The 25,283-nt window shown below is 38.2% G+C and overlaps 1 protein-coding gene across 1 annotated transcript in view; it reads left to right on the top strand.

Moving 5' to 3' along the window:
• Window positions 1-25,283, top strand: part of ttn.2 (titin, tandem duplicate 2) — a 176,931-nt gene that overhangs the window by 75,799 nt on the left and 75,849 nt on the right. The window contains exons 95-143 of the mRNA XM_048979907.1: window positions 280-345; window positions 761-805; window positions 1,104-4,649; window positions 5,081-5,125; window positions 5,858-6,256; window positions 6,602-6,871; window positions 6,993-7,268; window positions 7,470-7,609; window positions 7,733-7,859; window positions 7,942-8,208; window positions 9,780-10,046; window positions 10,231-10,494; window positions 10,588-10,727; window positions 10,872-10,998; window positions 11,114-11,380; window positions 11,507-11,773; window positions 11,945-12,211; window positions 12,309-12,448; window positions 12,593-12,719; window positions 12,996-13,138; window positions 13,529-13,652; window positions 13,939-14,205; window positions 14,294-14,391; window positions 14,540-14,708; window positions 15,965-16,231; window positions 16,409-16,675; window positions 16,845-17,123; window positions 17,218-17,626; window positions 17,711-17,835; window positions 17,919-18,185; window positions 18,275-18,544; window positions 18,839-19,138; window positions 19,824-20,126; window positions 20,217-20,404; window positions 20,556-20,670; window positions 20,786-21,070; window positions 21,156-21,307; window positions 21,432-21,579; window positions 21,704-21,881; window positions 21,972-22,093; window positions 22,173-22,460; window positions 22,555-22,851; window positions 22,942-23,128; window positions 23,222-23,337; window positions 23,649-23,948; window positions 24,036-24,335; window positions 24,439-24,544; window positions 24,636-24,832; window positions 24,929-25,234. Of these exons, the coding sequence (XP_048835864.1) occupies window positions 280-345; window positions 761-805; window positions 1,104-4,649; window positions 5,081-5,125; window positions 5,858-6,256; window positions 6,602-6,871; window positions 6,993-7,268; window positions 7,470-7,609; window positions 7,733-7,859; window positions 7,942-8,208; window positions 9,780-10,046; window positions 10,231-10,494; window positions 10,588-10,727; window positions 10,872-10,998; window positions 11,114-11,380; window positions 11,507-11,773; window positions 11,945-12,211; window positions 12,309-12,448; window positions 12,593-12,719; window positions 12,996-13,138; window positions 13,529-13,652; window positions 13,939-14,205; window positions 14,294-14,391; window positions 14,540-14,708; window positions 15,965-16,231; window positions 16,409-16,675; window positions 16,845-17,123; window positions 17,218-17,626; window positions 17,711-17,835; window positions 17,919-18,185; window positions 18,275-18,544; window positions 18,839-19,138; window positions 19,824-20,126; window positions 20,217-20,404; window positions 20,556-20,670; window positions 20,786-21,070; window positions 21,156-21,307; window positions 21,432-21,579; window positions 21,704-21,881; window positions 21,972-22,093; window positions 22,173-22,460; window positions 22,555-22,851; window positions 22,942-23,128; window positions 23,222-23,337; window positions 23,649-23,948; window positions 24,036-24,335; window positions 24,439-24,544; window positions 24,636-24,832; window positions 24,929-25,234 (13,620 nt within the window). The remainder of the gene's footprint in view (window positions 1-279; window positions 346-760; window positions 806-1,103; window positions 4,650-5,080; window positions 5,126-5,857; window positions 6,257-6,601; window positions 6,872-6,992; window positions 7,269-7,469; window positions 7,610-7,732; window positions 7,860-7,941; window positions 8,209-9,779; window positions 10,047-10,230; window positions 10,495-10,587; window positions 10,728-10,871; window positions 10,999-11,113; window positions 11,381-11,506; window positions 11,774-11,944; window positions 12,212-12,308; window positions 12,449-12,592; window positions 12,720-12,995; window positions 13,139-13,528; window positions 13,653-13,938; window positions 14,206-14,293; window positions 14,392-14,539; window positions 14,709-15,964; window positions 16,232-16,408; window positions 16,676-16,844; window positions 17,124-17,217; window positions 17,627-17,710; window positions 17,836-17,918; window positions 18,186-18,274; window positions 18,545-18,838; window positions 19,139-19,823; window positions 20,127-20,216; window positions 20,405-20,555; window positions 20,671-20,785; window positions 21,071-21,155; window positions 21,308-21,431; window positions 21,580-21,703; window positions 21,882-21,971; window positions 22,094-22,172; window positions 22,461-22,554; window positions 22,852-22,941; window positions 23,129-23,221; window positions 23,338-23,648; window positions 23,949-24,035; window positions 24,336-24,438; window positions 24,545-24,635; window positions 24,833-24,928; window positions 25,235-25,283) is intronic.

Here is a 25,283-nt window from a genome sequence, read left to right as displayed (position 1 = left end):
TTTAGTTCCTTCAGTTTCAAAGATAGAGTTGGATGTTCGAAGACCAGTTTCTAAAAAAGTGGTTCCCTCCGTACATTTCCCTCAGTAAATGTAGACGAATACATTTGACGTACAAATATCACGTTTGTGATACACACATATAGATACATCCTTCTTCCATAGACAATGTAACTCTTTTCTGTGAGTATAAAATATTTTCTTCATTGTCGCTTAATCAGTGTCATCTAGATGTATTGTCCACATGTATACATTGTCAATGTGTCTTCTTGAATGTGTCAGAACCAGACAAGATCACTATACCTGAAGTCACTCCTGTCTCAGTCAAAGATATTGCACCTCCCGAAGGTACATTAAATTCCGCTAAATTTTTCCTGTTAAATACCTTTTCTTTATTGTTTGTTGTTATTTCTATGTGGTTATGTTTTGTGGTTGTTGTGTTTCAGCCCTATATGTTTGTATCAAAATACATCCATGTTTTTGTCATGTTCTGTTTCATTGCATGACCTCTTAAAACCATTTTCTTTGACTGTGTTTGTCTGTCTGCCTTCCTGTTATTCTGTCTGTATTCCTGTCTGTCTGTGCATGAGCCTTTCTAGCTAGCATTTTCACTTTTTTTGTAATCAAATTAGAAATTTAGACCATTACCCATTCTTCCAAGTATGCCTCACAAACAGGATACCCAGTATAATAACTAGGATATATAATTTTTTTGATGGTGGCATTTTTTTTTTTAAGAAATGCATTTTTATTTTTGGCATAGATGATACCAAGGGACCTGTTACAGCACCAGGAGCACATAAAAAAGGTATAGTAAATGCTTCGCTTGTCTAAGCTGTTTAAAACATAAATGACTATAGTATCAATTTTGAACAATATTATTGAATGCTGTTTTGAGTTTCAAGTCTGTCTTTATGCAATGAGTTTGTTTATTGTCTATGGTTGTCCTTGGTGTATGTTTTGTGTTGGTGAAATGTCTGATGATATTCTGAGAACGTGTGAGAGGTGGTGTTTTGTAAGTTATGTCATGTGGTTTATGTTTAAATGTGAATCCTTTGTTATCCCAGACCTACAAATTGAATGACCGTCATTTCTTAAATTAAAAGGTAAAATTTATGTTGAGGAAGAAAAAATGGAACTTCTGTCCTTGAAGAAGATAACCAGGATATCAAAGGGTAAGGAAGAGGAAAAAGAAGTTGTCACACTTAGAAAAGTCCCCCAAGCTCCACCTGATGAAATTCGAAGTACCTCAAGGTGTACCGAAAAAGGCACGGCCTATTCTGAAACTCCAAGGGAAATAACATTTACAAAGAGTTTTGAAGTTAAAGAGGAAACTTCCAAAACTGAAGAAACATCCAAAACTATTGGAAAAATCCACAGTAGAGAAGAAAGGGAGTTTATTGAAGTGGTTCAGATTAAGGAGCTTAGGGAAACTACCACAACAGATGGTATTGTGGAATCAAAGTTACATTTAAATAACGTTCCCACTGATGTAAAAGAACAAGAAGGGTTAGGGCTGAAAAAATCTGTCAAAGTTGTAAAAGAGGAAACACCAGAAGAACCTATGTTAACTATGAAGAAAATATCAAGACTTCCAAAGACAGATACAGATAAAGAGACTGTGACTTTGAAACCATTTGAGAAACCTGCTAAACCTGAAATTGAGAAGGAGAAAGACAAAGAATATGAGCCCTTGGTTTTCAATAGAACTGAGAGACTGCCAAAGGATGATGTAGTCAAGGAGCCTATTTCTTCTAAAAAGGATGAAACTGAGTTAGTCAAAGAGGGGGGAAGGGGGGAGGAAAGGGAACCGTTAGCCCTCAGGAGACCACAAAAGGATGAAGCAGATAAAGAATCTGTTGCTGCTCATAAAAAAGCTGAAGCAGTGTTAGTCAAGGAGAGAGAAAAAGCTTTCAAAGTTATGAAAAAGGAAGCACCAGAAGAACCTAGTTCAACTATGAAGAAAGTAACAAGACTTCCAAAGACGGATATAGATAAAGAGACCGTGACCTTGAAACCATTTGAGAAACCTGCTAAACCTGAAATGGAGAAGGAGAAAGACAAAGAAGACGAGCCCTTGGTTTTCAAGAAAATTGAGAAACCACCAAAGGATGATGTAGTCAAGGAACCTATTGTTCCTAAAAAGACTGAAGCAGTGTTCGTCATAGAGAAGGAAGTAGATAAGGACAGGGAACCCTTAGCTGTTAAGAAACCACAAAAGGATGAAGCAGTTAAAGAACCAGATGCTGCTCAGAGAGAAAAGGCTGTCAAAGATGCAAAAGGGGAAACACCAGAAGAACCCAGTTCAACTATGAAGAAAATAACAAGACTTCCAAAGACGGATATAGATAAAGAGAATGTGACCTTGAAACCATTTGAGAAACCTGCTAAACCTGAAAGGAAGAAGGAGAAAGACAAAGAAGATGAGCCCTTGGCATTCAAGAAAACTGAGAAACCACCAAAGGATGATGTAGTCAAGGAACCTATTGTTCCTAAAAAGACTGAAGCAGTGTTCGTCAAAGAGAAGGAAGTAGATAAGGACAGGGAACCCTTAGCTGTTAAGAAACCACAAAAGGATGAAGCAGTTAAAGAATCAGATGCTGCTCAGAGAGAAAAGGCTGTCAAAGTCGCAAAAGAGGAAACACAAGAAGAACCCAGTTCAACTATGAAGAAAATAACAAGACTTCCAAAGACGGATACAGATAAAGAGACTGTGACCTTAAAACCATTTGACAAACCTTCTAAACCTGAAATAGAGAAGGAGAAAGTCAAAGAAGATGAGCCCTTGGCATTCAAGAAAATTGAGAAAACACCAAAGGATGATGTAGTCAAGGAACCTATTGCTCCTAAAAAGGCTGAAGCAGTGTTAGTCAAAGAGAAGGAAGTAGATAAGAAGAGGGAACCCTTAGCTATTAATAAACCACAAAAGGATGAAGCAGTTAAAGAACCAGATGCTGCTCGGAGAGAAAAGGCTGTCAAAGTTGCAAAAGAGGAAACACCAGAAGAACCCAGTTCAACTATGAAGAAAATAACAAGACTTCCAAAGACAGATACAGATAAAGAGAATGTGACCTTAAAACCATTTGACAAACCTTCTAAACCTGAAAGGAAGAAGGAGAAAGACAAAGAAGATGAGCCCTTGGCTTTCAAGAAAACTGAGAAAACACCAAAGGATGATGTAGTCAAGGAACCTATTGCTCCTAAAAAGACTGAAGCAGTGTTAGTCAAAGAGAAGGAAGTAGATAAGAAGAGGGAACCCTTAGCTGTTACGAAACCACAAAAGGATGAAGCAGTTAAAGAACCAGATGCTGCTCAGAGAGAAAAGGCTGTCAAAGTTGCAAAAGAGGAAACACCAGAAGAACCCAGTTCAACTATGAAGAAAATAACAAGACTTCCAAAGACAGATACAGATAAAGAGAATGTGACCTTGAAACCATTTGAGAAACCTGCTAAACCTGAAAGGAAGAAGGAGAAAGACAAAGAAGATGAGCCCTTGGCATTCAAGAAAATTGAGAAAACACCAAAGGATGATGTAGTCAAGGAACCTATTGCTCCTAAGATGGCTGAAACAGTGTTAGTCAAAGAGAATAAAACAGAAGAGGACAGGGAACCCTCAGCCCTCAAGAGGTCAGAAGAGGATGAGGCAATTAAAGAACATGTTGTTGCTCCTAAAAAGACTGAAACAGTGGTAGTCAATGTGAGGCAACAATCAGTAGAAGTTGCCAAAGAGAAAACACCTGAAAAAGCTAGTTTAAGACGTCCAACAAAGGATACAGATAAAGAAGCCTTTCAATTCAAGGGAACTGAGACACCACCAAAGGATGAAGCAGTTAAAGAACCTGGTGCTGCTCCTAGAAAGACTGAAAAATTTCTGGAAGACGAAAAAGAACAAGAAGAACTTACCCTGGAACCACCTGAAAAACCACCTGAACTTGATAAACTATCAACCAAATTGAAAACACCTTCAATAGATGAACAAGAAAGGGAAAAAGTAGAGCTGAAGCCATTTTCAGAAGCACCTAAAGCTGAAGTACTGAAGGCTGTTCCACTGAAAGCAGATAAAATTAGTGCAAATGATGTTGAAAAGACACTTCCTTTAAAGATGACCACACACTTACCAAAGGAACCTGAGGAAGGAGAACAAAAAATGTCATTCAAACCTGTGGAGGTATCAAAAGTAGGCTTGGAACTGAGAAAGAGTCCTTCACTGAAAGTTGAAAAACCAGTAACAGTTGAACTGACACCTGTAGATCGAATGTCCAGTGTAGATACCCATAAAACATTACCCAAAAAAGTGTCTCCTAAGGACTCCATTGACTCAGTTACTCTAAAAACAATACCAAAGAAAACATCACCACCGGAAGAAAAGACTCCTGAAGATAATCAGCTAAAATTTGGGAAAGGAATGACGCTACAACGGAAAGAACTGTCTCCTCAATTTGTGCAGCTCAGGAAAGTTGCTACCCAAGAAGAGGTGGAAGTTTCCAAAGAAGAGCCTGACAAGCAAGTGGAAGATGAGGGGAACATTTTAGGATCAGAACTCACTCCTTATGAGAGTTATAGTTCTTATGGTTCAGAAGATTGGGAAGTAACTTCCCAAGTGTCTGAAGAGGGTGCGCTTGAGACTCCAGGAATGAAGGGTGACAGACGAGGTGAGAGGATGACCGTGGATCCTCTTTGCTGACACCTTTACACCCTGCATCGAAGACAATAACAATTATCATTTTCTTATCATGAATGATTTCCATTTGTTTTCTTTCATTTTTTATTTTCAAATAAATGTTTGTCTGTCTTCATTGTTGTTCTGTCTATATAACAAAGTTAACATTACCATCTTATCTAACAACAATTAAGGTTTTATAAAAGGTCATTTCAATGATATTTTGTCATTTCTTTGAGTCATTATTGCATGATATTTTTTCCTTATTTTATTTTTATATAATTGTCTTCCTATGTGCACATTACCATCTTCATGTTAAACCTACCATCTTTTGACAAATGTCAAATAGCATTTGACAAATGACATTTGATTTGGAAATGTATTATTTGTTCCAGTAGTAATAATTATTCTAACCTAATACAGATGGAAAACCAAAAGAAGAACCAGGAAAAGGTAGAGGCCTATTAGGTAAGGCAAGGAGAACCCTTTATGTACCTGATTCCAATATACGGCATTTTCCCACTGCCAACAAGAACCGAGCCATACTGAGACCTGACGGTTTTCCATTGTAAATGATCAGTGCAGTACCTGAGCCATACCCGCGCTGACATGGCACTGCTTACTAGCAGGGCAGAAAGCATGACCCAGCCGAGCTGATTGCATCATCATCATCTGATTGGTCAAAATGCAGGGAGATACCGGTGTTCTCTTTTGATATGCATGGATTATCTGAAGAAAAAAATGGCATATTTTTTAATTCTATAATCATCATTAGTAATTATGTTGATGCATTCCCAATAACTCAGTTCTTCAAAATTTCCAGCCACCTACTTAAAGAAGTACTATAGCACAGCTGAACAGAATGGATTGGTAATGCATATTTATATGTACACCGTGTCAACAGTAAATAAACCTCTCTCAAACCTGACAACGTCTTTACCGAACTATTTGCAGTCAAAAACAAAATCCAGCGGGAACCGCGTTGTAACTAGTCTCTCTTCACGGAATGTCTTGGGTATGGCTCAGTTCCTGCATGCCAGTGGAAAACCGCCAATAATCTGTGATTTATTTATTTTTTTAATAAAACACCAGTTGTTTTGCATGGGTTTTACATTTTCTCTCCACTATAACATATTTAAATGAATGCCAGTGGTATTATTGAGTAAATGAAGTTAATAGTGTTTTGTGCTTAATTGGTAGCAAGACAAACACCATCCCCTGGAGATGCTGATAAAAGGAAAGGCATGAAAACTGGCGCCGGGGGTGACAAACCACCAGGAGATGCACCATTTGGATTCCAACTTAAGGCTGTCCCTTTGAAGTTTGTAAATGGGTTGAAAGACATAGTTCTACAAGAAGCTGAGTCGATTGGCTCCTCCGCTGTATTTGAGTGTCAGGTGTCTCCCTCTACTGCTATTACATCATGGATGAAGGATGGAAGCAACTTAAGAGAAAGCCCTAAACACAAGTTCACTTCAGATGGCAAGGATCGTAAGCTTGCCATTATTGATGTCCAGTTGTCAGACACTGGTGAATATACTTGTGTTGCTAAGCTGGGAAACAAAGAGAAGACTTCCACAGCCAAGCTCATCGTTGAAGGTATTTAAATAACCTTAATGTCGGTTATAAAAAAATGAGAGATTGTTTTTCCTACTCCTCTTTGTTGATGATTCTACCTGTTTTGGCTCTTTAGGCTGCAGACTTTATTAAGTAACATAACTCACTCAAGGAAAACTGATTATTATCTGACTTCACTATCTCTGATCTTTTGAATGATGGGTTAAAATATCCCCTGGAATGATACTTTCATAGTTGTTTGAATTTAGGGCTTGATAAATAAAATTTTCTAAGCAACTTTACTGTTGAAACAAATATGTTTAAAGAGAAATATTTATTTCATAAATATGTATTGACAGTGACTGTGGCTGGCTTTTTTTTTTATAGAACTCCCTGTCAAATTTACAAAGAATTTGGAAGAGGAGATGTCAGTTCTCAAAGGACAGTCACTGTATTTAACCTGTGAATTGAACAAGGAAAGGAATGTTGTCTGGAAAAGAAATGGTATACCTCTTCAACCAATTCCAGGAAAATTAGCGATTAATGTCATAGGACTGCAACATGCTATTACAATCCAGAACACAGATAATGATGACGCTGGTATGTACTCATGTGAGTATGAAAATCTCAAGACTCAAGGAGATATTAAAATTATTGGTAAGTATCACCAAAACAGAATGATTTCCTTTTTCATCCTCTCTGAAAACATTTAAATTATCACTTAGTATATACATTATGTTATGTGCTCATTTAATTGCAAAACCATTTTACGTTGCAGAAATAATCAGAGATTGGCTGATGAAACCTTTGCGAGACCAGCATGTAAAACCTAAGGCCACTGCGACCTTCAAATGTGAGCTATTCAAAGACACACCTAACTGGAAGTGGTTCAAAGACGATGACGAGATTCCAAAAGAGCCAACCGATAAAACCGAAGTGAATAAGGATGGAAGGAATATCTCTCTCATGATTAAGAATGCAGCTCCTGATGATGTGGGAGAATATACTATAGAGGTTGAAGGCCGCAGATACCCAGCTAAACTAACTCTTGGAGGTATAGAGATGTTTACTGTGAGCCTTTTGTCTGGACATACAGTACATACTTGTGGAATGTGTATTGAACAGAATAACATTTTTATTTCCACACAACTGAAGCCTGCAAAAAAAATTAGGAAAATAATGATTTATTTAGAAATTGAATTCATTCATTCATGCATGTTTATAGCTCACAAAATTCTGTTTCCACATTGTTCAGAGCGTGAAGCTGAGATCCTAAAACCTATCTCCAGTGTTGAGGTCTATGAGAAGGAAAATGCTACCTTTGAAACTGAAATTTCTGAAGAAGATGTTGCAGGAGAGTGGAAGCTTAAAGGGCAAATTTTGACACGATCGCCTGTAAGAATAAGACTCAGAATTAAAATGAATTATCTGGCTATCACATATATGTGTGTGTGCATGTGTGTGTATGAATACAAATGGACATGCACAACTCATATATAATTTGTTTGTGTTCTTTAGACATGCGATATCAAAATGGAAGGACAGAAAAGGGTTATTACTTTAAAAAATCTTGAAGTTGATCAGTCTGGTGAAGTCTCGTTCCAAGCACTGAATGCCATCACAACTGCAGGACTCACAGTGAAAGGTAAAATACAGGATTTTGTAGTCTTTCACATACAAATGGCCTTGCAGTTTAACTGACATGAATAAATGTGGTCTTTTTCCAGAGATTGAGCTGGACTTCCTTGTACCTCTGAAGGATGTTTCTGTACCAGAAAAGAAACAGGCCCTGTTTGAGTGTACTATCACAAGAGATATTGCCAAGGTCATGTGGATGAGAGAATCTGACATCATAACATCAGGAATAAAGTATGACATTATTGATGATGGAAAGAAGCACATACTGGTCATCAATGAATGTGAATTTGATGATGAGGGTGAATACACTATTGAAGTCTTGGACAAAAAGTCAACAGCCAAGCTAACAGTGGAAGGTCAGTTGAAAGTTTTGTGGTTCATCATGTACTTTGTTCAGATAAACATGTAGATGTATTGTTAAACATCTTACTCCATGTTACAATCCCAGCTCTAGGTCTAGGATTAACATTGTTATTATTTTGGGTTAGGACCAAAAATACCACAAACACCAAAACGTAAGATAAAAATAGAAAGATATGCCTTTATTAACGCGTGTGGCAAGGAAAGTGACACATGCCAAGGGCAAAAACAATATCTAAATGGTGGGAGGCTATAGGTGGCATCAAAGGAAAGAAATAAGCAAAAGGGTCTAAATAACCTACCTATCCATTTAATCCCCAGGAGAACTACTATGTCCTAACCAAAAATACATAGGTTACGCCTGCCGCTAAACTGGTGTGACATTCAGTATTTCTACGTGTGGTTAATGTACTTGCGTGCACATTCTAAACTGAGCCCCACCACCTTAGGAGTCAGGTATCGGTATCTTAGTTACCACCACAAGCAATTCGTCGTTTCGGATAAAAGCCCTCGCACTTAAGCCATCACGGTGCAAGCGTGCACCAATGTCAAGCACAAAGGCATCTATAAATCATACAAACGAGAAAGCATCTGCAGGAGTCAAAAAGGGGAATCAAAACGAGGATCGAGCAAGAACGCCAGACGCCCCTGCTCTGTTCGTTCCGGTCACAACGAAGTCTTTGTCCCAGACGTCATCAATCTAGACCAACGGAATGACCTGTAACCCAAAGAGCAAACCAAAACCACACACACATACCAGATAAACTATGGCACGTAACACTCTATATCACTACTATGGGTTGGCGTCCCAACCTGGGTTGTTGCCTGTCTTGCGCCTGTAACCTCCAGGATAGGCTCCTTAGCCCCCTGTGACCCCTGAATAGGATGGATGAATGGATGGATATGTGGATAGATGAAATATCAGTTTCGTTTATCAATTACAGTTTTGCATATAATGTTGCAAACAAATGACAGAATTTTTGTCACCCCGAATGCCATAAACTACAATAATTACAATAATTTATTGTAATGAAAGTTACAATAATTAACAAAAAAATGAGTAACAAAACTTCAAATTTTTGTTTGACATTAATAACAAAAACAATAATTCATATACAAAAACAATAATAATTCAATTCAACATATTAATAATAATTAATTATTAATTAATAATTTAATTTCTGACAAAAGTAACGTAACGATGTATATCAATATTGAGATTGTTTCAGCTTTGTGGTCATGTAATTAATCATGTGAAACTGATGTAAGCAGGAGGAATTTAGAAGGTTTACCTTGCTAAGAATTTAGCAAGTAGTGAACCTGGTTGTCACACGTTCACTACTGTATGTGCTGATAAACCACAATACAACAATGGTGAAGCCATCGCTATATCGGCCATGTAGTCTGATTAATCGGTCGATTCCAACTGCCATAAAATGCTAAAAATACCGTATTTCTTTTTTCTGGCTCATCAATCGGTCGACCTCTAATATAACTTTTGCAGCTGTAGATATGTTTCCCTGTTTCCATAGAGATAAGCAGCATTTTTATAACTTTTATGTTATAGGTGTGAGGCTCAAGTTCATTACACCCATAAAGGACCAAACAGTGACAGAGGGCAAAACAGCTCGGTTTGAGCTTGAGCTCAGTCATGAGGATGTGCCAGTTACATGGTACAAAAATGAAATCAAATTGCATCCGAGCAGAACTGTGCTTACTCATGTTGATGGAAAGAAGCACATATTAGAAATCAAAGAGGTCACTCTAGATGACACCTGCCAAATCAAAGCAGAGGCTAAAGGAGTATCCACAACAGCTAATCTTTTGGTTATAGGTAAACCTGATTTATTTTTCTGCTGAGAACTTCATATAGAAACATTTTTAGAAATGCTTTGTTAATTTATGTGCAGTGGTACATCGTAAAAATATGCATACGATACATTCCATTTGTTTTCAAAAGCTTGGATTTTTTAAATAGTTTTTTTGTTCATCTATAACCTGTGTATTTCCTGTTACAGAGGCTGATCCATACTTCACAGTTAAATTACAAGATTATACTGCAGTTGAGAAAGATGATGTAACCTTATATTGTGAATTGAGTAAAGATGTACCTGTGAAATGGTACCACGACGATACTGAAATCATTGCCTCTAAAGTGGTCACAATACAGGCTGACGGAATAAAGAGAATCCTGTCAATCAAAAGAGTGGAAAACAAAGATGAGGGAACTTATATGTGTGATTGTGGGACTGATAAGACCATGGCAAATATTAGTGTTGAAGGTGCGCTCACAGAAGGCTTGGTTTTTTTGCCGCTTATAATCTTTTTTTTTTTTTTTAACTAACAAGTTCATAATATATATTTTTCTTTAATAGCTCGTGAAGTTAAGATAGTCCGTCCTTTGTATGGTGCGGAGCTGTTTGATGGAGAGACGGCTCATTTCGAGGTGGAAATCTCTGAAGATGATGTTCCTGCCCAATGGACACTAAATGGCGAAATCCTGGAGCCATGCCCTGTATGGATCGTAAAATCCCCCGGTGTTCTTTGCAGTTTAATTCTATATTTCACTAATAAGATAATAGTGATAATAGTCTTGATATTTTACAAAAATTGATTTTTTTTATCCCTTTCTTTTACTTGTTTTTGTTATGATTTACAGGACATTGAAATTATTCAGGATGGGCCCAAGCATATTTTGACACTGTACAATTGCAAGGTTCCCCAGTCAGGAGAAGTAACATTCCAGGCTGCAAATGCCAAATGCACAGCTAGTCTGAAAGTGAAAGGTACTGGCCTCTGTAATTCATGTGCCTTTTGGTAGTATCAGTAATCAGAACTACTGCTACATACTGATTGAAGTAATCGGAGGAGTGATCTGAGATTCTGTTTTGTGAATTACAGATTTACCACTCACCTTCATCACCCCACTCAGTGATGTACAAATATTTGAGAAGGATGAGGCAATGTTTGACTGTGAAGTGTCTCGGGAAATCAAGAGCTTTCGGTGGCTGAAAGGATCCGTGGAGATTACATCTGATGAGAAGATAGAGATTATTCAGGAAGGAAGAAGGCACATTTGTCTAATTAAATGTGCTGGATATGAGGATGAGGCCAAATACACATTTGAAGCAGAAGACAAGAGAACCACAGGAAAACTGACTATCAAAGGTATATAAAAAAAAAGTTTTATCTCTTCCTCTTATTATTATTATTATTCATCTGTTCTTGTCATTTTGGTACTATTTCTTTAAAAGCTGACCGGCAGGTGTACTTAATTTTCCACTGATATTTCAGGAATTCGACTTGAGTTCGTCAAGCCCATTAAGGATGTCACGGTGAAAGAACGTGAGATTGCAGAGTTCAGTGTCGAGCTGTCTCATGAGAAGGTGCCAGTCACTTGGTACAAGAATGATGTGCGCCTGCGCCCAAGTAAAATGGTCTATATGATAGAAGATGTCACAGTTCACACCCTCATCTTTAGAGAGGTTTCCCTTGATGATACATCTGTGATTAAGTTGGAGGCAATGGGAAAGAGTTCAGAGGCTATGCTTACTGTCCTTGGTAAGAATGTAGAACATATAAAAGCACAAGTCATTCTATTGTAACTTATTCTGAAAATCAAAATGTATTTCTGTGCATTTAGAATTCTCTTATATTACTATCTTAGGTTACCTGTGCCTCATTCAGGATTCAAAGTAAATTAAACTTAGAATATCTCTTCCTTCTTCACAGAGGGAGAGCCGTACTTCATCACCAAGCTGCAGGACTATACAGCAGTGGAGAAGGATGAAGTGGTGCTAATGTGTGAAGTGAGCAAGCCGGCTGCTACAGTGAAATGGTTCAAGGATGGCAAGGAAGTCACTCCGTCCAAAAATGTGCTAATGAAATCTGATGGCAGTAAGCGTGTGCTGATTATTAGGAAAGCACAGAAGGATGACATTGGGGAGTATATGTGTGACTGTGGCTCTGAAAAGACGGCTGCGCAACTTGACATAGAAGGTGCGTTTTCAGCATTTTCCGGTGGTATTCTATGCATTTTGAAAGTTCTGTGTTTCAGTAGACTGAACCCCAGGTCATATTTTCTATTCTTTTGTAGAACGTGAAATTATGGTCATACGTCCCTTGTCCAGCATAGAGGTGACTGAAATGGAATCTGCACGCTTTGAGATCGAAATCTCTGAGGAGGATGTCCATGGCTCCTGGAAGCTCAGAGGAGAGACTCTTCACCAGTCTGCTGTAATATATATAGATAGTGAATTATTCTCTTAATTGTTGTAATAAATTGCATGCTGTATGTGACAAGGAGACAGGAAAGTGTAAGATGTAAAATCAGTCAATTCATTCTCATTTTAACTGTGTAGTTTCTTCATCCCTTCTAAGGATTGTGAAATGAAGGCAGTGAGCACCAGGCATATTCTGATCCTCTACAATGTGCTCAGGAACCAGGCTGGTACAGTAGACTTTCAAGCTGCCAATGCTAAATCCAGTGCTCACCTCAAAGTAAAAGGTGAGTAACATGCACTAAAACACAAAAAAACAGCCATATACAGAAAAATCCGGAAAATTAGCTATATGCAAGTATTTATCAGCGTGAGACAATTCAGCCAACAGCAATTAATATTTAAAAATTCTATGAAAGAAGAATGGAAACTAGCTGCATCTATAAATTCAGCGGTAGATGAATGCATTGTTACCACTCAATTTTCTATTACCAGAATTATTATTATTATTATTATTATTCGGATTTAAGGATGACTAACAATGGCTTTTTCTCACCAAAAAGCTCGGGTGATTGGGCTTTTACGACCACTCAAAGATGTCACAGTGACTGCTGGAGAAACTGCTGCTTTTGACTGTGAACTGTCCTATGACGGAATTGAAGTTGAATGGTTCCTTAAAAACATTAAGCTGGAGTCAAGTGAGAGAGTATGTTAAATCATTGCCATTATTTCTATATTGTTATTGTTGTTATTATTGTTGTCGTTATGTTCTTGTTTATGAAATAATCCGGTTATGTTATGTTATGTTAGTGGTGCATAATGAAAGAGATGCATATATTTCCCCCTTTTCTGTAGCTCCATTTTGGGAAAGTTAATTAATTAAAGGATTTTTACAAACATTCTGATTGCTTCAATACAAGCAATCCAGTTAGTATCAATGTGCTATTAAATGAATATGCCTAATTTACCGCAATAAAAAAGTCAACTTTTTTCAATTTAACACATTTTGTTGAAGTTTGCCTTCATTTATTAATATAATGAATGAATAATTTTTTTTTGTTTCTAGATTTGATCACTTTCATTTTGATCTTTACAGGTTGTCATTCGTATGGAAGGGCGAGTTCACACCCTGATGCTCAGAGACACAGCACTGACAGATGCTGGAGTGGTAGAAATAAGGGCTAAAGACTTTGTCACTCAGGCTCAACTCATTGTGAACGGTATTGACATTTTCCATAATTTCGCTAGTATGTCAGCTTCTTTGCATATACATGAAAAATTAAGATGATAAGCAATATTATGAATGGTCTGATATTTTTAGTTGTGATCAAATATACAAACAGTTTGATTGGCATATAACTAACCAGCCCTAATTAGAAAATGTAATCCCAGATGCCATATGAGTATCCTTTTTTGGCCAAATTTACATTTGACGTTATAGTACATTTATCATCAATCATTATTTATTAATAGCAGATTTCAAATGTACATTTTTTTCTGTTACAGAACCACCAGTTGAATTTACCAAACCTCTGGAAGACCAAACTGTAGAGGAAGAGGCCACTGCCATTATGGAGTGTGAAGTCTCCAGGGAAAAAGCAGAGGTCAGATGGTTCAGAGAAGGACAAGAAATCCACAAAACAAAGAAGTATGACATTGTAACTGATGGGCGAAAGAGAAAGCTCATCATTCAGGGCTGCACACTCGATGATTCTAAGACTTACACCTGTGATGCAAAAGATTTCAAAACATCTGCCTTCCTTAATGTTGAACGTGAGTATTATAGTTACCTAAATACAGATAAAAGAACTAATGCTGATTTATTGCAAATGATATTAACAAAATATGTCTGTCATGGCAGCTCCACATGTTGAGTTCACTAAGCCACTCCATGACGTTGAGGTGAAAGAGAAGGAAGCAGCCAGGTTTGAATGTGAAGTTTCTCGGGAAAATGCAAAGGTATGCTAAATACTGTAAAGGAGCATGCATAACATGGCATATATTCCATCTGATGTGGGTTTTTCTTTATTCTGTGTGAATTTAGTGTGTCACCACAACATTTAGTTTTTTTCAAATGTGATGTTTTCTTTCATTTTTTCAAAAACAGGTGCGATGGTTTAAAGATGGCAGTGAAATAAGAAAAGGCAAGAAGTATGAGATCATTGCCAAGGGTGTCCAGCACATTCTTATTGTCAACAAAGCAGTTTTTGATGATGAGGCTGAATATGAATGTGATGCTAAGACCTCTAAAACTTCTGGAATGCTTACTGTCATTGGTGAGTTTAAATTAATTATACATCTGCACTTCTCATGTCTTCTAAATGGAATTATATAAAATTTTCCTGTATGAAAAAAAGTCTTATGAAACTAAATATCTGGTTATTGATAGTAAAAATGAATTTTTCGTGTTTAGATTTCAGATGTAGCAATTGACTGCACACTTGATTCTAACAGATTTTCTCTAACTTGATGTTTTTTGGTTGTTAACTTTGACAGTGTCTAATCATAAACTACAGTTTGTGTGATAATTTTTAAAAGAAAACTTTTAAGCAGATTCTCAATTTGAGAAATACATTGTCTATCTCATGTAATTTTTCTTGGGTAAGTCTGAAACATAAAAGAATATGACTATTAGTTTCCCTGTCCAAAACTACAATTAGGAAAAAGGGCACATCAATGAAAATGTTAGGGATTTATTTAAGAAAGCCACATCGATGTCTTCATGCACAGCATTGGGCTCCGTCAATGACCTTCTGGGTGCTACACCAAGAGACTTATGCATGCATTTTTCTCCAGGACATCGGGTTATGGTAATGGTCTCCTGACTGGACTTCCCAAAAAGTACATCAAACAACTTCAACTCATTCATAATGCTGCTGCTAGAATCCTAACTAGCATTGCTCCAGTTCTCAGATCCTTACACTGACTCCCTGTCTCCTAAGTAACACCAACACTCTCTCACTGTCTCTTACAGAGTTGATTTTAAAGTAATACTTATGGTCTACAAATCACTGAATTGCTTAGCACCAAATTATATCACTGATTGTTGATATACAGTATTTGAAGAATATGAGCCTGGTAGGTTTCTTAGATCAGTAGTGATGGGTCAGCTAGTGGTGGCCAAACCAAAGCAGGGTGAGATGATATTTAGTCTTTATGCTGCCAGACGTTGGATCCTCTTTCCAGTGAACATTAAAAATGTCCCAAATGTTGCTACTTTTAAGTCCTTGCTGAAAACAGTTTTATTCTCTAATGCCTTCTTGTAATTTATGCGACCAACAATTTTTCCCTTTTAATTTGTGTTTTTTTAATGATTTTTTAAATGTTCTTTTAATGTAAATTTTTTTATTTTCCCATTTTATGTCTTTTATTATTTTATGCATTTTATATCTCTTTTTCTGTAAAGCACTCTGAGCGAACTTCAGAATATATGAGCATGTGCTATATAAATACACTTCACTATATTATTTCACACAAGAATTTACACTATATGTATTTTTTTTAATTTGTATGATATTTTTTTTTTCCCCAGAGGAAGAAGCTGTGTTTACAAAGAATCTGTCTAATGTAGAGGGCACTGAAACTGACAGCATTAAGATGGTCTGCGAGGTTTCAAAGCCCAACGCAGAAGTCACATGGTACAAAGGTGAACAGGAGCTCCCTGAGGGAGGCAGATATGAACAGATCGTAGACGGCAGAAAGAGGATACTTATTATTCGAGACCTGCGTATGGACGACACCGGAGAGTATAACTGCCGCCTACCTAGCTCACGAACCTCAGCAACACTGAGGATTAATGGTAAGATCCACACTGTAAAGGATGAAATTCTACAATGATTGCTTGCTTTCATATGAACCATGAGAATATAATCACAATGAATACAGATGTCATTGTTATGAAGCTAATACTTGTATATATACAAGTAAAATAAAATTTGCCGTGTAATATTCAGAAAGTATTATTTTTTTCTTTCAGAACTGGCTGCTGACTTTATTTCAAGACCACAAAGCCAAGAAGTTGTTGAAGGTGAAAAGGCGGAGTTTGTCTGTTCAGTTTCCAAAGACACATACGAGGTTAAATGGCTTAAGGGTAACAAGGAGCTTGAGGCTGGAGAAAAATATGACATTGTTTGTGATGGGAAGAGAAGGGCACTTATCATTAAGGACTGCCTGCTACAGGATGAGGGACCATACGTTGCCCTTATTGGCACTACAAGGGCTACTGCAGACCTGTTTGTCACTGGTCAGTACTTTTTATTAAGAAAATTATTTTGCTGGTTTTATACACGTATGAATGTATAAATATGCTGTAATATACTATGAAGATTTACATGTTTTTATTGAAAATAAACTGTGCTATACGGCGTTAATCATTTTTCGTCTCGAGTTTTAAATTTATTGTGTTTTTACAGAGAAGCTCAGGATTATAACACCTATAAAAGATACTGAAACAGATGAAGGCCAGGAAATAGTTTTTAATTGTGAGGCAAATACTGAAAGTGCCAAAGCAAAGTGGCTGAAAAACAACGAAACAATTTTTGACAGTGGAAAATTTGCCATGTCTCAGAAGGACAATGTGTTTTCTCTGAGAATCAGAGATGCTCAGAAATCCGATGAAGCTAATTATACAATAACATTAACAAATCAGCGTGGTGAACATGCTCAGAGTTCTGCCCAACTCACTGTACAAGGTTGTTATTATTATTATTATTATTATTATTATTATTATTATTATCATCTTGTTTGAAACTTTGGAATGAATTAATCTGTTAATATTAATTGCAGAGGAGGATCTAAGGATCATTGAGCCCCTTGAGGACTGTGAGACTCAAGAAAAGAGGACAGTTACCTTCTCTTGCAAAGTGAATAAACCAAATGTAACAGTACAATGGATGAAGGCAGGTGAAGAGATCACCTTCAACAAACGCATCTCGTACAGAGTGGATAAAGATAAGCACACGTTAACTATCAAGGAGTGTAGCTTGGCTGATGAAGCTGAATACTCCGTTATTGCTGGTTCTGACAAGTCCACAGCTGAGCTGATTATTAGCGAGGCACCGACTGACTTCCTAACAAAACTCATAGACCAGACTGTCACTGAGTTTGAAGATGCTGAATTCTCCTGTATGCTCACCAAAGAAAAAGGAGAGGTCAAGTGGTACAAGAATGGCCGTGAGATCAAAGAAGGACACAAGTAAGTCTTCACTTCCTGGGAAGCAGTTTTATTGGAAGCAGTTTAGCCAAAAATTGTAATGCCTATCTTTTTATATCTTTCAAGATATTTCTTTGAGAAAGAAGGCGAGATGTGCAAGCTACATATCAAAGAATGTAGACCTGATGACGAGTGTGAATATGCTTGTGGTGTTAATGAAAAGCGTATAAGGGCTAGACTTTTTGTTGAAGGTAAGTGTATTATAAATTTTTTTTTCATTTGTCTGTCTGTGACTTATTTTTCTTGTATGTTTAACTATTGCTTTTTTCCCCAGAGATCCCAGTGGAGATAATCACACCCCCTAAAGATATATTTGAAGCTCCTGGTTCAGATGTTATTTTTGAGGTTGAGCTCAACAAAGACAGATTTGAAGTAAAATGGCTGAGGAACAATATGGTCATTGTCCAGGGTGACAAATACCAAATGATAAGTGAGGGCAGGATTCACAGGCTGCAGGTCTGTGAGATAAGACCGCGTGATCAGGGTGACTATAGAGTCATTGCAAAGGACAAGGACGCCAGAGCCAAACTGGAATTGGCAGGTATGCTGCAGAAAAACAACCATCTGGGTCTTGATCTTTCAAGTAAAATGTCACAGTAAATGTAATTCATGTCTTTGTTTTTATTGCAGCCGTGCCAAAGGTGAAGATCACAGATCAGAACCTTGTGATTGATGCTGGAAAGCCTTTCACCATGATAATCCCCTATGATGCTTATCCCCGTGCTGAAGCAGAGTGGTTTTACAATGGGATTTATCTACCTGAAGAGAATGTTGACACGTATACTGAAAGAACAGAATACAAGTTAAATGAACCAAAGAAGTCTGACCAGGGCAGATACAAAATTATTATTCAGAACAAACATGGAAAGGCAGAGGCTTTCATTAATCTGGAGGTTATTGGTAAGATTCACCAGTATTGTCCCTATACTTCACAAAAAGCAGATGACCAGTTTAATTAGCTAATATGTAATGATATTATTTGTAAAAATTGTTTTCAAAAGTTTAGTTATGTTTTTTCTAGCTACTATATAGAAAAAATTGATAGTAGATAAAATGTCATAAAAATGACAATCATGATCTGTGATTCAATTAACTGTAACTGTGAGTCAAACATTCATAAAAGTATTCAGAACAATTTAATAAAGCCTTTTTGGAGCGGGAATGTTACATATAACCTGAATAACCTGTTTCCAGATGTTCCTGGACCTGTACAAAATCTTGATGTTGTGGACACTGCTGATGGTGAGGTTAGCCTTGCCTGGGATGAGCCAGAATCTGATGGTGGGAGCAAGATCATTGCCTACGTAGTAGAGAGACGTGATATTAAACGCAAAACCTGGACTATGGTCACTGACCGTGCAGAGGACCAAGAGTATTGTGTGACGGGACTGAACAAGGACTCCATGTACCTTTTCCGTGTCTGTGCACGCAATAGAATAGGAAATGGACCAAATGTGGAAACTGAGGACCCTGTGCAAGCTAAGAACAAGTTTGGTAAATATTGCGGACACACACACAGACACACACACACAGTCATGTAATCATTTCTTTTTGGGCATCGCTCATTCATTTCTATGGAAAAAATGCTAACACTAACTATGACAACCTTAGCTCCTACTCATCCCTAACCTTAACCATCCATCCATCCATCCATCCATCCATTTTCCAAACCGCTTATCCTACTGAGTTGCGGGGGGTCCGGAACCTATCCCGGAAGCAATGGGCACGAGGCAGGGAACAACCCAGGATGGGGGGCCAGCCCATCGCAGGGCACACTCACACACCATTCACTCACACATGCACACCTATGGGCAATTTAGCAAGACCAATTAGCCTCAGCATGTTTTTGGACTGTGGGGGGAAACCGGAGTACCTGGAGAAAACCTAACCTTAACCATAAGTAACCAATCCAAATACAAGACTTTTGGCATTTTAACTTTTTTGATTGTATTTTATAAAAGTGAGGTTATCCAAATGGGGACCTCAAAAGATACCCCCAAAAGTAGTGAAATGTCAGGTTATGCTACACTTTTGGGGACAATTTTGTCCTCAAATGTGATCTATTCAACCCCCCCCCCCACACACACACACAATCACACATTTTTTCTTTCATTCTATATCAATGAGTTATAATAAAGTGAAATATATTTTCTATTTGATTTCTATTTTTGTAATTCAGATGTTCCTGAGGCACCGCAGAATGTCAGTGTTAGAAACGTGAATAAGTTTGGTGCCACTCTCTCCTGGGAGCCTCCTTTGTATGATGGAGGGTCAGAAATTACAGCATATATTATTGAACTTCGTGATAGAACATCTGTTAGATGGGAAGCAGCTTTGGTAACCAAGCCAGAAGACTTGACAGCTGTCGTCAATGATGTTGTGGAGAATAAGGAATATATCTTCCGTGTAAGAGCTGAAAACAAAGCTGGAATTGGAAAGCCAAGCTTTGCTACTGACCCAGTGAAGATCATGGATCCCATTGGTTAGTAAAACTGACAGGTGTAGTATAACTTCTGTGATTGGAGATCAGTATTTATACTGTAGTAATTTTACCTTCTGTATTTGCATTCAGAGAGACCAAGTCCCCCACTGAACTTCATTTATGCTGACCAGACAAGGGATTCCATTCAACTGACATGGGAGACACCTTTAAGTAATGGAGGCAGCACAATCACTGGCTATATTATTGAAAAGTGCGAGGATGGGACAGACAAGTGGCTCAGATGCAATGCCAGGCTTTGCCAGGACCTTAGTTACAGGGTATTTATATTATGTATTTATCAATTAGCAGTGTGAAGAATTGAGAAATTATTCTGATTAATACCTGTATACAAATAAATATGGCATTCATAATATCATTTATCATAAATATAATTCTTTCTTTTCATTCATTTCTTTTTTTTTTGTTTAGCTGACTGGCCTGAAACATGGACAGAAGTACCATTACAGAGTGTCAGCTGAAAATGCAGCAGGTGTTTCTGACCCAGCTGACAAGATTGGACCTCTCATGGCCGATGACCCACATGGTACGTAAATAGCAGTTTTGCTTGGAAGAATGGAAACTACATTTTTGCATATTAAAGCAGTTTAATTGTTTAATTTCATTAACTGGTTAATGTGGATTTTCTTTTCTTCTGGTAGTTGCCCCTACTATGGATCTAAGTGCTTTTAAGGATGGTTTAGAGGTAATCGTCCCTCATCCTCTCAGTATCCGTATCCCAATTACTGGATACCCCTTGCCCACTCCCCACTGGAGTGTGGGAGACAAGGAGTTGGCTGCAGGAGACAGAGTGTCCATGGTCACCAAAAGCACATTTACGGAACTCATCATCACTCCCAGTGTCCGCCCAGATAAGGGCATCTACACTATACATCTTGAAAATGATGCGGCCACTATCTCTGGAGAGATTGACGTGAATGTCATTGGTATGTTAATTCGCAGTCTTAGAACAATAAACTCTTATGTCTTAAGGGCTTAAGAAGAATTTATCATTTTTCTTGACTTTTTTAGCATCTCCAAGTGCACCCAGAGACTTCAAAGTTGCAGAAGTGACCAGGCGTCATGTACATTTGATGTGGGAGGCACCAGAGTATGATGGGGGAAGTCCAATAACTGGCTACCAGGTTGAAAAACGTGAAGCATCACGCAAAACATGGGTGAAGGTATGGATGTACAGTTTGAAATGTCTCTGTGCTAACTTGTTTATGCAGTGTTCACATAATACTATACTCAAGGGAATTTTATTATCCTGCTAATCAACCTTTTGTGTTTCTATTATAATTTTAGGTTATCACTGGTATACAGGACCAGGAATACACTATTACTGATGTTACTGAAGGCAAAGATTATCTGTTCAGAGTTACTGCCTGTAATAAGTGTGGTCCAGGAGAGCCTGCATACATCGAGGAACCAGTTAATGTCTCCTCCCCAGCTAGTGAGTGGCTGAAATCAGCAAAAACCTAAATTAATCTAATTTAATAAATTGCCTTATATTTGACCACATTCAAATAAATGCTCTAGAATTTGTGGAACTGTGACATTATAAACTTTAATTCCAGCTGTTCCTGACCCACCTGAGAACCTGAAATGGAGAGATAAGTCTGCAAATGGAATCTTCTTATCTTGGGAGCCTCCTAAATATGATGGAGGCTCGGCAATTAAAGGCTACATTGTTGATAAGTGCCAACGTGGCACTGATAAGTGGGAACCATGTGGTGATCCCATACCTGAGCTAAAGTAAGTAGAAATAATCTGTAACTGTATGTTTCTTTCAGATTTAGTAGGTAGTGTGATGCAATGAAGAGGCTAATCATTATTTCTTCACAGATTCCAAGTTACTGGTCTCACTGAAGGACAATGGTATGCTTACCGTGTCAGAGCTCTGAACAGACTCGGCGCTAGTCAACCTTGCAGGGCAACAGATGAAATTTTGGCTGTTGATCCAAAAGGTATATTGATTATGACATACAAAATTATATCTTTGTTGTTTTTACAGGAAGCTAATTGTGTTTTCGTTCCATTCCGCAGAGCCCCCAGAGATCATGCTAGATGTAAAGCTGCTTGCTGGCTTGACGGCCAAGGCTGGAACTAAGATTGAGCTACCTGCTGGTGTGCTTGGCAAACCAGAACCCAAAGTCACCTGGACCAAGGCTGATGTTGTTCTGAAGCCAGATGATAGAGTTTCAATTGACACTAAACCTGGCCATTCCACAGTGTCTATTGCCAAAACTACAAGAGACGACACAGCTACCTACATTATCGAGGCAGTTAATAGCAGTGGCCGTGCTACCGCAACTGTTGATGTTAATATTCTTGGTACAGTATTGTTTACTGAGATTTCGAGTGGTATGTTATTTCGTTTTTATGTAAATGAAATAATTCTTATACTGTTGTTTTATTGAATGGACAGATAAGCCAGACCCCCCAGCTGCATTTGAAATCTCTGACATCACCAATGAATCCTGCTTCCTTGCCTGGAATCCTCCTCGAGATGATGGTGGCTCAAGAGTTACCAACTATATTGTGGAGAGACGGGCTGCAGACAGTGAGACATGGCACAGACTGTCTTCCACAGTGAAACAGACCACATTCAAAGCCTGCAATCTTATGGCTCAGAAGGAGTATATCTTCAGAGTGTTTGCTGAAAACCAGTACGGTATTGGTCTCCCTGCGGAACACATTCCCGTTGTTGCTAAATACTCCTTTGGTATGTATTTACATTCATTTTTGCTTTTTGGGAAGCATATTGTCCCCATTTTCTTACTGTTTAGCAACTGAATACATCTTGGTTTTGCAGACCCACCCGGTGCCCCAAGTAAATTGGTCCCCTCTGATATTGCTAAGGACTCTTTGACCCTGACATGGTATGAACCTGATGAAGATGGTGGCAGTCCTATCACTGGATATTGGATTGAAAGGTATGATCCAGAAAATGACAAGTGGATAAAGTGCAACAAGATGCCAATTCAGGATACCTCTTACAGGTTAGGATCTAAAATATTTATATATAAATAAAAAGCATATTACATTTTCTGTGCAATGGATGCGAAAACCATTGTTTATGCACAATTGTTCAGGGTTAAAGGACTACCGACAAAGAAGAAATACATTTTTCGGGTCTTAGCTGAAAATCTTGCAGGACTCGGAAAACCAAGCAAAGAGACCGACCAGATTTTGGTCAAGAATCCAATTGGTAAGTTAGAAATGTTTAGACTATTAAGTGGACTATTAGACACAAAGTAATGGTACTGTTGTGAATAAAACTTGTTTGTAATACAAAAAATAGCGTCATATTGTTTTAGTCATTTTGATTGCTTCAACAAGTTCCAGAGGACTGCAGTATAGTTTCTACTGAAGTTGTACTCTCATTTTAGCTGTTTCCTTTATCTACTTTATCTATTTCATTCCAGCCCAGTAACGTTTTGTTGTTTTGACTATGTGACTATGTGAAAAGAATAAACGGAAAACGATTCCAATGTCAGATTGTGTTCTTTCTTATTCTAGATGTTCCATGGGCTCCTGGTAAACCTGTTATCAAGGATGTGGCTAAGACTTCAGCCCTACTGCAGTGGCCCAAACCTGAGCACGACGGTGGGGCCAAGATAGATTCCTATATAATTGAGGTACTTAAAAGTGGAACTGAAGACTGGGTGCGTGTGGCCGAAGATGTCCCCATGACTGAGCACTTTTTGAAGGGTCTGATGGAGAAGGAGGAGTATTCATTTAGAGTTAGAGCTGTGAACTCTGCAGGAGAGAGTGAACCTAGTGAACCCAGTGACACTGTGACCTGCAAGGAGAGACTTTGTAAGTGACTTACCAGTTTTTCAACAAGCACATGGATTTAAATTCTAGAATATGAAAAATATTGACAAATGTTTCTTTGCTCGACAGATCCGCCTTCACCTCCCCGCTGGCTTCAGGTAGTTAATATCACTAAGACAGACGCTGAGTTGAAATGGACAGTTCCGGAGAAGGATGGTGGATCTCCCATTACAAATTATATTGTCGAGAAGCGAGATGTGAGACGGAAGGCCTGGCAGACAGTAGATACCACTGTGAAGGAGACCAAGCACACCGTTACTCCACTAAATGAAGGGTCTCTTTATGTTTTCCGTGTCGCAGCTGAGAATGCGATTGGGCAGAGTGAATACTGTGAACTGGAAGACTCCGTTCTTGCCAAGGATACTTTCAGTGAGTTTGTTTTCTTAAAATTATTTTTGTCAGTATATTGTTTCTGTAAGTAGTTATTAATCGGCACTATACATCGTGCATTCATTCTTCTTCTTCCGTGTAGCTACCCCAGGGCCCCCTTATGCATTAACTGTGGTGGATGTGACTAAAAGACATGTTGACTTGAAGTGGGAAGCTCCAAAGAACGACGGCGGTCGACCGATTACGAAGTACGTTAGGGATGTTTTTTACACAGATACCCAGCCTGTTTTCTTTTTTAAGGAAATATCTTCAGATTTTGTCTTCCTTTCATTCTGGTAGATATGTCATTGAGAAAAAGGAAAAGCTCGGAACTCGTTGGGTAAAGGCTGGAAAGACCCAAGGGCCAGACTGCGCATACCAGGTGACAGATGTTGATGAAGGAAGCGAAGTGCAGTTCCAGGTTCGGGCTGAGAATGAAGCTGGTGTTGGACCACCAAGCGAACCTACGGATGTACTTAGAATTGAAGATCCAATAAGTATGCTGTATTTTTTTAAATCTTCTCTGTATAGTGTAGAATTAAATAGCACAAGTCGGCGTATGATATTTAATATGATATAATAATATTCCTCAGGTCCACCATCGCCCCCACTGGACTTGAATATTACTGATGCTAGCAGACACCATATATCTATAAGCTGGAAGCCACCAGAAAAAAATGGTGGCAGCCCCATCCTTGGTTATCACATTGAGCTGTGTGAAGCGGGCACTGAGAAGTGGATGAGAGTCAGTTCACGGCCAGTGAAAGAGCTAAAATTCAAAGTCATTGAAGGAATAATACCAGAAAAACAGTATGTGATGAGAGTCCGTGCGATAAATGCTATTGGAATCAGTGACCCCTCTGACGTCTCTGAGAGTATCTTTGCCAAGGATCCTGAGTGTAAGCATCTTTATGAATTTTTAAAGCATAGATACTTCTGTTAAATACT

This window comes from Brienomyrus brachyistius, chromosome 16, assembly GCF_023856365.1.
Source record: "Brienomyrus brachyistius isolate T26 chromosome 16, BBRACH_0.4, whole genome shotgun sequence".
Taxonomy (NCBI): Eukaryota; Metazoa; Chordata; class Actinopteri; order Osteoglossiformes; family Mormyridae; genus Brienomyrus; species Brienomyrus brachyistius.
The sequence above is the reverse complement of the archived record's forward strand: the minus strand, read 5'-3'. Positions and strand labels throughout refer to the sequence as shown.